The following is a 16644-nucleotide window of genomic DNA, read 5'->3' on the forward strand; positions in this document are numbered from 1 at the left end:
CCCAAATTTTTTCTTTCGTGATTCAGATAGAGCATGAAATTTTAAGCATCTTTCTAATTTACTCCTATTATCAAATTTTCTTTATTCTCTTGGTATCTTTATTTGAAATGTAAGTTTAGATGCCGGCCCATTTTTGGTGAACAACCTGGGTTGTCCTTGCTGATTGGTGGATAGATTCATCCACCAATCAAAAAGTGCCGTCCAGAGTTCTGAATCTAAAAAAAGCTTAGATGCCTTCTTTTTCAAATAAAAATAGCAAGAGAACGATGAAATATTAATAATAGGAGTAAATTAGAAAGTTGCTTAAAATTGCATGCTTTATCTGAATAACAAAAGAAAAAAATTGGGTTCAGTGTCCCTTTAAGTTGAAAATACGGTAATTAGTATTTTTGGGCCTCTGTATATACCTTGGGGTCTGGTCTTATGGGCCACTGTTGCTTCCTCTCTAACTCTGCCTGTGTGTATGTCCTCTGTATACCTCAAGCAGTGTGTCTCCTGTATTTGCCCCTGTATATGTCCTCTGTATACCTCCACCAGAGTGTGTAACCTGTATTTGCCCCTGTATATGTCCTCTGTATACCGCCACCAGTGTGTGTAACCTGTATTTGCCCCTGTATATGTCCTCTGTATACCTCCACCAGAGTGTGTCTCCTGTATTTGCCCCTGTATATGTCCTCTGTATACCTCCACCAGAGTGTGTATCCTGTGTTTGCCCCTGTATACCTCCACCAAAGTGTGTCTCCTGTATTTGCCCCTGTATATGTCCTCTGTATACCTCCACTAGAGTGTGTCTCCTGTATTTGCCCCTGTATATATCCTCTGTATACCTCCACCAGAGTGTGTCTCCTGTATTTGCCCCTGTATATGTCCTCTGTATACCTCCACCAGTGTGTGTCTCCTGTATTTGCCCCTGTATATGTCCTCTGTATACCTCCACCAGAGTGTGTATCCTGTATTTGCCCCTGTATACCTCCACCAGAGTGTGTCTCCTGTATTTGCCCCTGTATATGTCCTCTGTATACCTCCACTAGAGTGTGTCTCCTGTATTTGCCCCTGTATATGTCCTCTGTATACCTCCACTAGAGTGTGTCTCCTGTATTTGCCCCTGTATATGTCCTCTGTATACCTCCACCAGAGTGTGTATCCTGTATTTGCCCCTGTATACCTCCACCAGAGTGTGTCTCCTGTATTTGCCCCTGTATATGTCCTCTGTATACCTCCACTAGAGTGTGTCTCCTGTATTTTCCCCTGTATATGTCCTCTGTATACCTCCACCAGAGTGTGTCTCCTGTATTTGCCCCTGTATATGTCCTCTGTATACCTCCACCAGAGTGTGTATCCTGTATTTGCCCCTTTATATGTCCTCTGTATACCTCCACCAGAGTGTGTATCCTGTATTTGCCCCTGTATATGTCCTCTGTATACCGCCACCAGTGTGTGTAACCTGTATTTGCCCCTGTATATGTCCTCTGTATACCTCCACCAGAGTGTGTAACCTGTATTTGCCCCTGTATATGTCCTCTGTATACCTCTACCAAAGTGTGTCTCCTGTATTTGCCCCTGTATATGTCCTCTGTATACCTCCACCAGAGTGTGTATCCTGTATTTGCCCTTGTATATGTCTTCTGTATACCTCCACCAGAGGGTGTATCCTGTATTTGCCCCTGTATATGTCTTCTGTATACCTCCACCAGAGGGTGTATCCTGTATTTGCCCCTTTATATGTCCTCTGTATACCTCCACCAGAGTGTGTATCCTGTATTTGCCCCTGTATATGTCCTCTGTATACCTCCACCAGTGTGTGTAACCTGTATTTGCCCCTGTATATGTCCTCTGTATACCTCCACCAGAGTGTGTAACCTGTATTTGCCCCTGTATATGTCCTCTGTATACCTCCACCAAAGTGTGTCTCCTGTATTTGCCCCTGTATATGTCCTCTGTATACCTCCACCAGAGTGTGTCTCCTGTATTTGCCCCTGTATATGTCATCTGTATACCTCCACCAGAGTGTGTATCCTGTATTTGCCCCTGTATATGTCATCTGTATACCTCCACCAGAGTGTGTATCCTGTATTTGCCCCTGTATATGTCCTCTGTATACCTCCACCAGAGTGTGTCTCCTGTATTTGCCCCTTTATATGTCCTCTGTATACCTCCACCAGAGTGTGTATCCTGTATTTGCCCCTGTATATGTCCACTGTATACCACCACCAGAGTGTGTATACTGTATTTGCCCCTGCAAATAAATTGTATCTGCTCATTGATCCGGTTTTTGTCTCTCTTCTGTATGTCTGCCCCTAGCAGCCTTTGCTCAATGTTTTCTCTACTTTGTCTTGGTTCTGTGTCACTCCCTTCTCTGTTCTGAATATTCTCGCTTATTCCCACCGGTGTGTCTCGTCTCTTGACCCCTAGACACTGCCAATGTGTCTCTCTCCCTCATCTCTGACCCGGCTTGTGAGTCTCTTTTTCCAGTGTCTCGCCTTATGGTGTTTGTATGCAGCTATCTTACTTCAGTGTCGTTTCTCCCTGCTCTTGTCTACAGCTGTCCTCTCTTACTGAATGTCTTTAGAGTTGCCTCTGTGTTTCATGTCTCCTCTCGCTGCTCTAGTCTGTGTATGTTTTTCTTCTGTATATGTTCTCCCCTTCTCTGTCAGCCACTCACCAGTGTCTCTTCTCTCTGTCTCAGCCTGCCTGTGTGTATCTCCTCAGAATGACAGCTCCCCTCCTCCACCCCTGCCCTGTATTTCCCCTCCTTGCCTCCAGCATACTCTCTACAAGGAGGAGGGGAGTGTCAGAGGAGGAGGAGAGGTCCTCTGTTATCCTGTGAGGAGGGAGAGACGCGCAGATCCAGCTAGATAGGAGGAGGAAGGGTCCAGCCATTGCCAGGGATCCACGGCCCTCCACCAAATGAATGGCGTGGCATTCTGCTTGGTGGGATCCCCGTCTCCCCCCACGGCACAAGTAAGTGTATTCTGTGTTTTCCTAGGGGATTGTGGTATGACCAGCCTTCTCGACAAGACCCCGGCCCTATGTAACTGCTGGGTGGGCAGGGTGGTGTAAGGGGATCTGGATTTGTTAGGTATTTCTGTCTCTTTGGTTATGGCTGTGGGCTTCGGTGACTGGCCCTGGCATGACTGGGTATGGTACGATTATGATATTCAGGGTTGTGTACGAATGGTTACTAGTGGGTCTGGGGGTTCATAAACTTTGGGTGTGCTGTAAGGGGGTGTGGGTTGATATGGTACCCTATCATGAGTGGATCATTGCACTAGTGGGTGCCTGACAGTAAGTGATTATTGACACTGGTGGATGGGGTAGGGTTTATTTTAAAGGTTGTCCTTTGCTAGCGGTTGAGGTATGCTCAGAGGGCTTCAGTAAGCAGTAGGTTGTGCATTTTAAGGATCAGGATGGTCTGTGCTTTAAGGGGTTAGCTAAGTATATGATTAAAGACCCCCTAGTTGTCATAGGAGCCCATATATCACCACTTCTAGTGTATCATATCATATTCTTACTAATGTTTATCTGCACAGACCGGGATCAATATTTATCCAACTAAAGTGTGTGTGTCTGTGTGTGTGTGAGATATTTCGTTGTGTGTGTAGTAAGTAGTTCGTTATTGCATTTATTTTATGTGTCCATATGTATAGGTGTGTATATATGTATTTATGTGTGTGTGTGTGTGTGTGTGTGTATATATATATATATATATATATATATATATATACACACACAGATGCAGCGAATATGTTTATGTTTGGGTGTGTCCATTGTGCATACAATAAAATTCAATAAGTGGATGTGTGCAGTTTGTATACAGGATTTGTGCTTATTCATAAAGCTTGTGTGGGTAAACCGTGTCGTTTGTAAATGCTTGGCAACCTACAGTATCTGTGATGGATATATGGTATACATGTGCTTGTATGCAACAATTTCTAAAGTGTGCATTTATACTTGTGACCTAAACACTGTATGTATTACTAGTATTTGAGTTGGGTATGCAGAATAATATGTGGATAGGATATATGTGTGTGTAGAAAGCAGATTTGTACATTTTGTGCTTCACAGTGTTATATTGACAGAACAGTTCATGCAAACTGGTTGATTACTTGCCTTGGTATACATACAGTGAAGTTGTATTTACCATATAACATGTATACATTAGTGTGTATATACTTATATTTTGTTCTCTTGGTGTAAATATTTATCTGCAGATAATATTACATATCATAGCATAGAATCCCTAAGTTGAGAGTAGCTCAATAACCTATTGTCAAAGTGAGAGCTGAATATAAGATCCTGTTTTGAACCTCTTGCTCTGACATGTACAGTATATTTTGGGCCCGCCCGCTCCCTCATTCTCTCTCTGTGTTATGTTTCAGTGTTTTAATAGATTTTTGTGGTTTGCTGTAAAGATGTCTGACTCATTTGCTTGCTAGGACATAGTTACTATGGCAACAATCAGTGTGTTTCTGGTGGTCTAATCTTTCCATCCTTTCATTTTTCTCTACCCTGATAATGACCCAATATATGTTTTTCCCCCAGTAATTTAAATGTGTCTATATATACACGAACACACATAAACACACATTTGTTACTAGACCACTCAGTGTTAAATCTTACTAGCCTGGTAATAAATGACTGGTGAAAATTGTCCAACACTGTGTGTGTATGTATATGTAAGTATGTTGTGTGAATGTGTGTATATGTGTGTGTGTGTGTATATATATATATATATATATATATATATATATATATATATATATATATATATATATATATATATATAATTAGAGTAGCAGTAGTATAATTCAGATGCCTTTAATATATACCTGGGAGGCCCATGAGCCATGGCTCCTAGCATTTTACTTCTAGATCCTAAGTTTTTCTACTGGTCTACATTTTTGTATCTACATCCCACATGTGTGGTTGATTCCACAATACTCTTGTTGGATTTCAAATAAATTTGTCAAAATGCATATTACTATGTACTATAATATTGTTGTATTTGTATACTACTCCAGCATATAACTTGCTATTTATAAGACATACACACAAACAACTATTGCACATGAGTTGTAAGTCTTCTTGTCAATATTAATCATTTCTGAATGAGCCATAATATATAATTATAAATACACACATAAATACATGTGTGTGGGCTGGATAATCAGCTAAGTTCTGTGGACCTTGAAAATGCCAGCAGGAGCAGTTGATTATATAACTATCACAGTAAGGTGCACTCTCCCTGTTCATTATAGTAATGACCAGGGTGCATGGAAAAAACAGTATAACGAGAAAAAGATACCAACACTCACTGAAAACTTTTCAATACTAAAACATAACTATATTACAAAACATTATCTCAAAAACAGTGGTACCCACTAGCAAATGGAATTCCTTTTGGTCTGATTTGAAACTGTATAGTTAAACATTCCAGTGAGAATCTCTATTTCCTGAACTATCCGGGCACTTTTTTCTTGTGTATATATGATGATATCATCATAAACAAAGGCTAAATAAGCAACTCTCAATGCATGCCTGTAACATTCACATAAGGCAGCACACTTTCTTAGTGGGCAGCTTAAAGTGCATGTCTGTAACAGGCGTATAATATTCTGTGTAGGTAGCACTCATTACAGGCCTGTAACATTTGTTGTGGCCAGCTCTGAAGGTAAACCTACAATATTCTCTCGGGTAAATGCTCAGTGCAGGCCTTAAACATTCTATGTAGTCAGCACTCAGTGCAGGCCTTAAACATTCTATGTAGTCAGCACTCAGTGCAGGCCTTAAACATTCTATGTAGTCAGCACTCAGTGCAGGCCTTAAACGTTCTATGTAGTCAGCACTCAGTGCAGGCCTTAAACATTCTATGTAGCCAGAGCTTGTTGTAGGTCTGTAACATTCTGTGTAGCCAGAGCTTGTTGCAGGTCTGTAACATTCTGTGTAGCCAGAGCTTGTTGCAGGTCTGTAACATTCTGTGTAGCCAGAGCTTGTTGCATGCCTGTAACATTCTGTGTAGCCAGAGCTTGTTGCAGGTCTGTAACATTCTGTGTAGCCAGAGCTTGTTGTAGGTCTGTAACATTCTGTGTAGCCAGAGCTTGTTGCAGGTCTGTAACATTCTGTGTAGCCAGAGCTTGTTGCATGCCTGTAACATTCTGTGTAGCCAGAGCTTGTTGCAGGTCTGTAACATTCTGTGTAGCCAGAGCTTGTTGCAGGCCTGTAACATTCTGTGTAGCCAGAGCTTGTTGCAGGCCTGTAACATTCTGTGTAGCCAGAGCTTGTTGCAGGTCTGTAACATTCTGTGTAGCCAGAGCTTGTTGCAGGTCTGTAACATTCTGTGTAGCCAGAGCTTGTTGCAGGTCTGTAACATTCTGTGTAGCCAGAGCTTGTTGCATGCCTGTAACATTCTGTGTAGTCAACACTCAGTGCAGGCCTGTAACATTCTGTGTAGCCAGAGCTTGTTGTAGGCCTGTAACATTCTGTGTAGCCAGAGCTTGTTGCATGCCTGTAACATTCTGTGTAGTCAGCACTCAGTGCAGGCCTGTAACATTCTATGTAGCCAGAGCTTGTTGCAGGTCTGTAACATTCTATGTAGCCAGAGCTTGTTGCAGGCCTGTAACATTCTGTGTAGCCAGAGCTTGTTGCAGGCCTGTAACATTCTGTGTAGCCAGAGCTTGTTGCAGGCCTGTAACATTCTGTGTAGCCAGAGCTTGTTGCAGGCCTGTAACATTCTGTGTAGCCAGAGCTTGTTGTAGGCCTGTAACATTCTGTGTAGCCAGAGCTTGTTGTAGGCCTGTAACATTCTGTGTAGCCAGAGCTTGTTGCAGGTCTGTAACATTCTATGTAGCCAGAGCTTGTTGCAGGCCTGTAACATTCTGTTTAGGTAGCACTCAGTGCAGGTCTGTAACATTCTATGTAGGTAGCACTAGGTGCAGGTCTGTAACATTCTATGTAGGTAGCACTAGGTGCAGGTCTGTAACATTATGTTTAGGTGGCACTAGGTGCAGGTCTGTAACATTCTGTTTAGGTAGCACTCAGTGCAGGTCTGTAACATTCTGTGTAGGTAGCACTCGGTGCAGGTCTGTAACATTCTGTGTAGCCAGCACTCGGTGCAGGTCTGTAACATTCTGTGTAGCCAGCACTCGGTGCAGGTCTGTAACATTCTGTGTAGCCAGCACTCGGTGCAGGTCTGTAACATTCTGTGTAGGTAGCACTCAGTGCAGGTCTGTAACATTCTGTGTAGCCAGAGCTTGTTGCAGGCCTGTAACATTCTGTGTAGTTAGCACTCGTTGCAGGCCTGTAACATTCTGTGTAGTTAGCACTCAGTGCAGGTCTGTAACATTCTGTGTAGCCAGCACTCGGTGCAGGTCTGTAACATTCTGTGTAGCCAGAGCTTGTTGCAGGCCTGTAACATTCTGTGTAGCCAGAGCTTGTTGTAGGCCTGTAACATTCTGTGTAGCCAGAGCTTGTTGTAGGCCTGTAACATTCTGTGTAGCCAGAGCTTGTTGCAGGTCTGTAACATTCTGTGTAGTTAGCACTCGGTGCAGGTCTGTAACATTCTGTGTAGCCAGCACTCGGTGCAGGTCTGTAACATTCTGTGTAGCCAGAGCTTGTTGCAGGCCTGTAACATTCTGTGTAGCCAGAGCTTGTTGTAGGCCTGTAACATTCTGTGTAGTCAGAGCTTGTTGTAGGCCTGTAACATTCTGTGTAGCCAGAGCTTGTTGCAGGTCTGTAACATTCTGTGTAGCCAGAGCTTGTTGCAGGCCTGTAACATTCTGTGTAGCCAGAGCTTGTTGTAGGCCTGTAACATTCTGTTTAGGTAGCACTCGGTGCAGGTCTGTAACATTCTGTGTAGGTAGCACTCGGTGCAGGTCTGTAACATTCTGTGTAGGTAGCACTCGGTGCAGGTCTGTAACATTCTGTGTAGGTAGCACTCGGTGCAGGTCTGTAACATTCTGTGTAGGTAGCACTCGGTGCAGGTCTGTAACATTCTGTTTAGGTAGCACTCGGTGCAGGTCTGTAACATTCTGTTTAGGTAGCACTCGGTGCAGGTCTGTAACATTCTGTGTAGGTAGCACTCTGTGCAGGTCTGTAACATTCTGTGTAGCCAGAGCTTGTTGCAGGTCTGTAACATTCTGTGTAGGTAGCACTCGGTGCAGGTCTGTAACATTCTATGTAGTTAGCACTCTTTGCAGGCCTGTAACATTATGTTTAGGTAGCACTAGGTGCAGGTATGTAACATTCTGTGTAGGTAGCACTAGGTGCAGGTATGTAACATTCTGTGTAGGTAGCACTCAGTGCAGGTCTGTAACATTCTGTGTAGGTAGCACTCAGTGCAGGTCTGTAACATTCTGTGTAGGTAGCACTCAGTGCAGGTCTGTAACATTCTGTTTAGGTAGCACTCAGTGCAGGTCTGTAACATTCTGTGTAGGTAGCACTCAGTGCAGGTCTGTAACATTCTGTGTAGGTAGCACTCGGTGCAGGTCTGTAACATTCTGTGTAGCCAGAGCTTGTTGCAGGCCTGTAACATTCTGTGTAGCCAGAGCTTGTTGCAGGTCTGTAACATTCTATGTAGGTAGCACTCGGTGCAGGTCTGTAACATTCTATGTAGGTAGCACTCGGTGCAGGTCTGTAACATTCTGTGTAGCCAGAGCTTGTTGCAGGTCTGTAACATTCTATGTAGGTAGCACTCAGTGCAGGTCTGTAACATTCTGTGTAGCCAGAGCTTGTTGCAGGCCTGTAACATTCTGTGTAGTTAGCACTCGTTGCAGGCCTGTAACATTCTGTGTAGTTAGCACTCAGTGCAGGTCTGTAACATTCTGTGTAGCCAGCACTCGGTGCAGGTCTGTAACATTCTGTGTAGCCAGAGCTTGTTGCAGGCCTGTAACATTCTGTGTAGCCAGAGCTTGTTGTAGGCCTGTAACATTCTGTGTAGCCAGAGCTTGTTGTAGGCCTGTAACATTCTGTGTAGCCAGAGCTTGTTGCAGGTCTGTAACATTCTGTGTAGTTAGCACTCGGTGCAGGTCTGTAACATTCTGTGTAGCCAGCACTCGGTGCAGGTCTGTAACATTCTGTGTAGCCAGAGCTTGTTGCAGGCCTGTAACATTCTGTGTAGCCAGAGCTTGTTGTAGGCCTGTAACATTCTGTGTAGCCAGAGCTTGTTGTAGGCCTGTAACATTCTGTGTAGCCAGAGCTTGTTGCAGGTCTGTAACATTCTGTGTAGCCAGAGCTTGTTGCAGGCCTGTAACATTCTGTGTAGCCAGAGCTTGTTGTAGGCCTGTAACATTCTGTTTAGGTAGCACTCGGTGCAGGTCTGTAACATTCTGTGTAGGTAGCACTCGGTGCAGGTCTGTAACATTCTGTGTAGGTAGCACTCGGTGCAGGTCTGTAACATTCTGTGTAGGTAGCACTCGGTGCAGGTCTGTAACATTCTGTTTAGGTAGCACTCGGTGCAGGTCTGTAACATTCTGTGTAGGTAGCACTCGGTGCAGGTCTGTAACATTCTGTGTAGCCAGAGCTTGTTGCAGGTCTGTAACATTCTGTGTAGGTAGCACTCGGTGCAGGTCTGTAACATTCTATGTAGTTAGCACTCTTTGCAGGCCTGTAACATTATGTTTAGGTAGCACTAGGTGCAGGTATGTAACATTCTGTGTAGGTAGCACTCAGTGCAGGTCTGTAACATTCTGTGTAGGTAGCACTCAGTGCAGGTCTGTAACATTCTGTTTAGGTAGCACTCAGTGCAGGTCTGTAACATTCTGTGTAGGTAGCACTCAGTGCAGGTCTGTAACATTCTGTGTAGGTAGCACTCGGTGCAGGTCTGTAACATTCTGTGTAGCCAGAGCTTGTTGCAGGTCTGTAACATTCTGTGTAGCCAGAGCTTGTTGCAGGTCTGTAACATTCTGTGTAGCCAGAGCTTGTTGCAGGTCTGTAACATTCTGTGTAGCCAGAGCTTGTTGCAGGTCTGTAACATTCTGTGTAGCCAGAGCTTGTTGCAGGTCTGTAACATTCTGTGTAGCCAGAGCTTGTTGCAGGTCTGTAACATTCTATGTAGGTAGCACTCAGTGCAGGTCTGTAACATTCTATGTAGGTAGCACTCGGTGCAGGTCTGTAACATTCTGTGTAGCCAGAGCTTGTTGCAGGTCTGTAACATTCTATGTAGGTAGCACTCGGTGCAGGTCTGTAACATTCTGTTTAGGTAGCACTCAGTGCAGGCTTGTAAACCATCTCTGTGGGAAGTGCTCAGTTTAGGCTTGTAACTTTAAATATTCAAGCCTGTAACATTCTGTGTAGGCCTGTGACATTTTATGTTGGTAACATTCAGTGTAGGCCTGTAACATTTTATGTTGGTAACGTTCAGTGCAGGCCTGTAACATTTTATGTTGGTAACGTTCAGTGCAGGCCTGTAACATTTTATGTTGGTAACATTCAGTGCAGGCCTGTAACATTTTATGTTGGTAACGTTCAGTGCAGGCCTGTAACATTTTATGTTGGTAACGTTCAGTGCAGGCCTGTAACATTTTATGTTGGTAACGTTCAGTGCAGGCCTGTAACATTTTATGTTGGTAACGTTCAGTGCAGGCCTGTAACATTTTATGTTGGTAACGTTCAGTGCAGGCCTGTAACATTTTATGTTGGTAACGTTCAGTGCAGGCCTGTAACATTTTATGTTGGTAACGTTCAGTGCAGGCCTGTAACATTTTATGTTGGTAACGTTCAGTGCAGGCCTGTAACATTTTATGTTGGTAACGTTCAGTGCAGGCCTGTAACATTTTATGTTGGTAACGTTCAGTGCAGGCCTGTAACATTTTATGAAACCAAGTCTTTCTTTATTTGATACAAAGTAAAAGCTTAGGTTTCAGCATTAAAAACAGATAAATGTCCAATGATAGACTGGGACTATCACTGGACATTTATTTGTTTTTTTTATTGCCGAAACCTATGCTTTTACTTTGTATCAAATAAAGAAAGAACTTTTAACTTTTTCATCACGTATTCAAACTGTGACCGGAAGTGCAGGAACTCTTGGTTTAATGTTTGTTACAGCTAGCACCCGGCTTCTCTTGACACAGGCGCTTACTAATGTGTTTCACTAAAGATCGTTTAGAGCCACGTGAAGGAAACTCCATAGCGTTTTGAAATTGTACAGATTCGTCTGTAACATTTAATATTGGCAGTGCTGAGAGCAGGCCTGTAAACTTCTGTGTAGGCAGTGCTCAGTACAAACTTATAACATTCCTTGTTGGCAGCCTTAGTGTAGGCCTGTAATATTCTGTGTGGACATCATGCAGTGGTCGCAATATTATCTATTACCAACTACACAGAATGTTACTGGCTTACACTGCACACCGACTACACAGAATGTTACAGGCTTACACTGCACACCGACTACACAGAATGTTACAGGCCTACACTGCACACCAACTACACAGAATGTTACAGGCCTACACTGCACACCGACTACACAGAATGTTACAGGCCTACACTGCACACCGACTACACAGAATGTTACTGGCTTACACTGCACACCGACTACACAGAATGTTACTGGCTTACACTGCACACCGACTACACAGAATGTTACTGGCTTACACTGCACACCGACTACACAGAATGTTACAGGCCTACACTGCACACGACTACACAGAATGTTACAGGCCTACACTGCACACCGACTACACATAATGTTACAGGCCTACACTGCACACCGACTACACATAATGTTACTGGCTTACACTGCACACCGACTACACAGAATGTTACAGGCTTACACTGCACACCGACTACACAGAATGTTACAGTCCTACACTGCACACCGACTACACAGAATGTTACAGGCCTACACTGCACACCGACTACACAGAATGTTTCAGGCCTACACTGCACACCGACTACACAGAATGTTACAGGCTTACACTGCACACCGACTACACAGAATGTTACAGGCTTACACTGCACACCGACTACACAGAATGTTACAGGCTTACACTGCACACCGACTACACAGAATGTTACAGGCCTACACTGCACACCGACTACACAGAATGTTACAGGCCTACACTGCACACCGACTACACAGAATGTTTCTGGCCTACACTGCACACCGACTACACATAATGTTACAGACCTACACTGCACACCGACTACACATAATGTTATATGACTACACTGCACACCGACTACACATAATGTTATATGACTACACTGCACACCGACTACACAGAATGTTACAGGCCTACACTGCACACCGACTACACAGAATGTTTCTGGCCTACACTGCACACCGACTACACAGAATGTTGCAAGCCTACACTGCACACCAACTACACAGAATGTTAGTGGCTTACACTGCACACGGACTACACAGAATGTTACAAGCCTACAATGCACACCAACTAAACAGAATGTTACTGGCTTACACTGCACACCAACTAAACAGAATGTTACTGGCTTACACTGCACACCAACTAAACAGAATGTTACTGGCTTACACTGCACACCAACTAAACAGAATGTTACTGGCTTACACTGCACACGGACTACAAAGAAGGTTACAGAAACGTAGGATTGCAGTTCTTGACTGGGTATGCACACTTGGAAAGCACTCACTTTCCTTACTGGCTATTGGTATATAGAGGGATGTTACTTGGTCATAGAAAATGCTTCTGTTAAAATATAACTTATTTCAATTGTTAAATAAAATGAAAAACTCACACACATGTTAACACATTAGTAAACTAATAGAAAGTAATCGTGATTCTGTCAACATAAATTCCCTGTGTGGTAAGGTGATATCACTATAAATGCTGACCTAGGATGTAGGTATTAACTATTACTAAACACTGGTATATTGGGCACACAATTGTATACTGCCAAAGTATATAATTATGTTTAAATGCGTGTGAGTTTTTTATTTTATTTAACAATTGAAATAAGTTATATTTTAACAGAAGCTTTCTCTCTGCCCAAGTAACATCCCTCTATATACCAATAGCCAGTAAGGAAAGTGAGTGCTTTCCAAGTGTGCATACCCAGTCAAGTACTGCAATCCTACGTTTCTGTAACCTTCTTTGTAGTCGGTGTGCAGTGTAAGCCAGTAACATTCTGTGTAGTTGATGTGCAGTGTAGGCCTGTAACATTCTGTGTAGTCGGTGTGCAGTGTAAGCCAGTAACATTCTGTTTAGTTGGTGTGCAGTGTAGGCCTGTAACATTCTGTGTAGTCTGTGTGCAGTGTAAGCCAGTAACATTCTGTGTAGTTGGTGTGCAGTGTAAGCCAGTAACATTCTGTGTAGTCCGTGTGCAGTGTAAGCCAGTAACATTCTGTGTAGCTGGTGTGCAGTGTAGGCCTGTAACATTTTGTGTAGGCCTGTAACATTCTGTGTAGTTGGTGTGCAGTGTAGGCCTGTAAAATTCTGTGTAGTCGGTGTGCAGTGTAAGCCAGTAACATTCTGTGTAGTCGGTGTGCAGTGTAAGCCAGTAACATTCTGTGTAGTTGGTGTGCAGTGTAGGCCCATAACATTCTGTGTAGTCGGTGTGTAGTGCAGACCTGTAACATTCTGTGTAGTTGGTGTGCAGTGTAGGCCTGTAACATTCTGTGTAGTTGGTGTGCAGTGCAGGCCTGTAACATTCTGTGTAGTTGGTGTGCAGTGCAGGCCTGTAACATTCTGTGTAGTTGGTGTGCAGTGTAGGCCTGTAAAATTCTGTGTAGTCGGTGTGCAGTGTAAGCCAGTAACATTCTGTGTAGTCGGTGTGCAGTGTAAGCCAGTAACATTCTGTGTAGTTGGTGTGCAGTGTAGGCCCATAACATTCTGTGTAGTCGGTGTGTAGTGCAGACCTGTAACATTCTGTGTAGTTGGTGTGCAGTGTAGGCCTGTAACATTCTGTGTAGTTGGTGTGCAGTGCAGGCCTGTAACATTCTGTGTAGTTGGTGTGCAGTGCAGGCCTGTAACATTCTGTGTAGTTGGTGTGCAGTGTAGGCCTGTAACATTCTGTGTAGTTGGTGTGCAGTGCAGGCCTATAACATTCTGTGTAGTTGGTGTGCAGTGCAGGCCTGTATCATTCTGTGTAGTTGGTGTGCAGTGCAGGCCTGTATCATTCTTTGTAGTTGGTGTGCAGTGTAGTCATATAACATTATGTGTAGTTGGTGTGCAGTGCAGGCCTGTAACATTATGTGTAGTTGGTGTGCAGTGCAGGCCTGTATCATTCTGTGTAGTTGGTGTGCAGTGCAGGCCTGTATCATTCTGTGTAGTTGGTGTGCAGTGCAGGCCTGTATCATTCTTTGTAGTTGGTGTGCAGTGTAGTCATATAACATTATGTGTAGTTGGTGTGCAGTGCAGGCCTGTAACATTCTGTGTAGTTGGTGTGCAGTGTAGTCATATAACATTATGTGTAGTTGGTGTGCAGTTCAGACCTGTAACATTCTGTGTAGTTGGTGTGCAGTGTAGGCCTATAACATTCTATGTATTTGGTGTGCAGTGTAGTCATATAACATTATGTGTAGTTGGTGTGCAGGCCTGTAACATTCTGTGTAGTTGGTGTGCAGTGTAGTCGTATAACATTATGTGTAGTTGGTGTGCAGTGCAGGCCTGTAACATTCTGTGTAGTTGGTGTGCAGTGCAGGCCTGTATCATTCTGTGTAGTTGGTGTGCAGTGTAGTCATATAACATTATGTGTAGTTGGTGTGCAGTGCAGGCCTGTAACATTCTGTGTAGTTGGTGTGCAGTGCAGGCCTGTAACATTCTGTGTAGTTGGTGTGCAGTGCAGGCCTGTATCATTCTGTGTAGTTGGTGTGCAGTGTAGTCATATAACATTATGTGTAGTTGGTGTGCAGTGCAGGCCTGTAACATTCTGTGTAGTTGGTGTGCAGTGCAGGCCTGTAGCATTCTGTGTAGGTAGAGTTTGTAATACAGCTCTATAACACTGTGACAGATCATAAGGTTATATTAGAAACTTGAGGCTACAGCTTTTGCCTGGATAAAAAGCAGTTTGGATTTATTAGTGGTGTAAGGAGGAAGGTAGAACTTTAGGGTAAAAGGTGTGTAAGCTGTCTAATCAGCCAGAGGCCTACTTAATGCCTGGCCATGCAAAATCAGCACATGTTTGCTATGACAATCATAATTAATTATTTTGCGCCTGCTGCGCATTTAGGAACTAATTTCCTGGTTCAGTAAGCATACTGCCTAAGACTTTTACAGCACCTTGCAACATTATTGGCTCCTAATAAACTATTATCAACCTCCAGCTCCTACATTCTCTCAAAATGTATACTGCCTTTAAAATAATTAATATGCTTAAATATGTTTGCGGGTCAGTCAAAATTTTCTACTGCTCTCTTCTTACATGACTCTTAAATCTTCAACTGCTCCATAGCATCCTCCTTTACTGTGCATATGGGCAAAGCTACCAGCGGTACAAAGAATTCTGCAAGGAAAGTCTCTAACAATCCCATTAATGCCACCATGCAGCCAGGCCTTCCTCAAGTTGATCTGATGCACAAGCAACTCCAAAACAAGCTTCTGTGAAGTCATTGACAATTACTTGAAGTTAGCAGTAATCATTGGTACAAAGGAAAGCTTATAAATCTTGTTAAAACGTTTTATATGTTTTGCACCAGCTTTATATCCTCACATCTTCCTACAAGACCTCAATACCAGAATGTAGTGAAGAATTTCTTTCACCAGAAGTAATCAGCTGTTTTCCTGAAATGTCAATTATAGGACCTTGACAATCCAGATTTTGAATTGGAAAATGGCAGTCTTTGGGTGCCCTTACAATATGGATAGAGCAAACAGTGGGTTATTTTGAATCTTTATATACCTTTATGGACTAAATGGATAAGAGACCGTTTTGATACTGACAGTGTGGTATACCACGTTAGGTGGCTGTTTAATGGCTCTTCACACAACTTCTAATGATGGTTTTCTGAGACTGTGGCATCATTAATAATGGTAGACAAAGAAAAACACAACAACAACAAAATAACCTACTATTATATCTACATGCTGGGTATTGCAGTTCAAGCATCCAGACAACAAACTGTGGATCTTACTAAACATACTTTTGCATTCACTGATAGCAATAGGTATTTTGTACATACAGTATCATGCCATCAGGAAGCCTTTTTTAACAGATGTTTTCTTTCATTTTTAATCTCCTCCCTAAATTCTCTTGATAAATTCTCTTGATAAATTCTCTTGATAAAAGTAATCAGAAGTGAACTGAAAAGTTGTGGAACCTTCATCACTCTGTACAGTGTAAGTGAAGATTTACACATATGTGTGTGACTATGTATAGTTTACGTAGATGCTGTCATATTGTTCAGGGTTTGGTGCATACTTCCCTTGCCAATTGTTCCTTGTCAGCTGGCTGGGGTTGTCTAACAAATATTGTACAATCTAAAGGGGTTAGAGCTCCTCTCTATCATGGTAAGAATGGGGTTATGGGGCTCCTAAAAAATAATACATTGTTTGTATATACTGTATAAGTTTATTGACATGAAATTATTGTCATGCTTAAAGGGACATTAAACAATTTGAGATTGTAATATAAAATGATAAATTGTGTGTGTGTGTGTGTGTGTGTGTGTGTATGTATATATATATATATATATATATATATATAATGTGTCAATTAGCCCAGCACTCCAAC

The 16644-nt window shown here is 42.9% G+C and overlaps 1 protein-coding gene across 1 annotated transcript in view; it reads left to right on the top strand.

The window, feature by feature from the left end:
• The first annotated feature begins 2812 nt into the window (after positions 1 to 2812).
• ARHGAP23 (Rho GTPase activating protein 23) overlaps positions 2813 to 16644 on the top strand; it is a 289496-nt gene continuing 275664 nt past the window's right edge. Inside the window, exon 1 of the mRNA XM_053697729.1 lies at positions 2813 to 2961. Within this exon, the coding sequence (XP_053553704.1) occupies positions 2908 to 2961 (54 nt within the window). The 5' untranslated portion in view covers positions 2813 to 2907. The remainder of the gene's footprint in view (positions 2962 to 16644) is intronic.

This window comes from Bombina bombina, chromosome 1 (assembly GCF_027579735.1).
Source record: "Bombina bombina isolate aBomBom1 chromosome 1, aBomBom1.pri, whole genome shotgun sequence".
Lineage (NCBI taxonomy): Eukaryota > Metazoa > Chordata > Amphibia > Anura > Bombinatoridae > Bombina > Bombina bombina.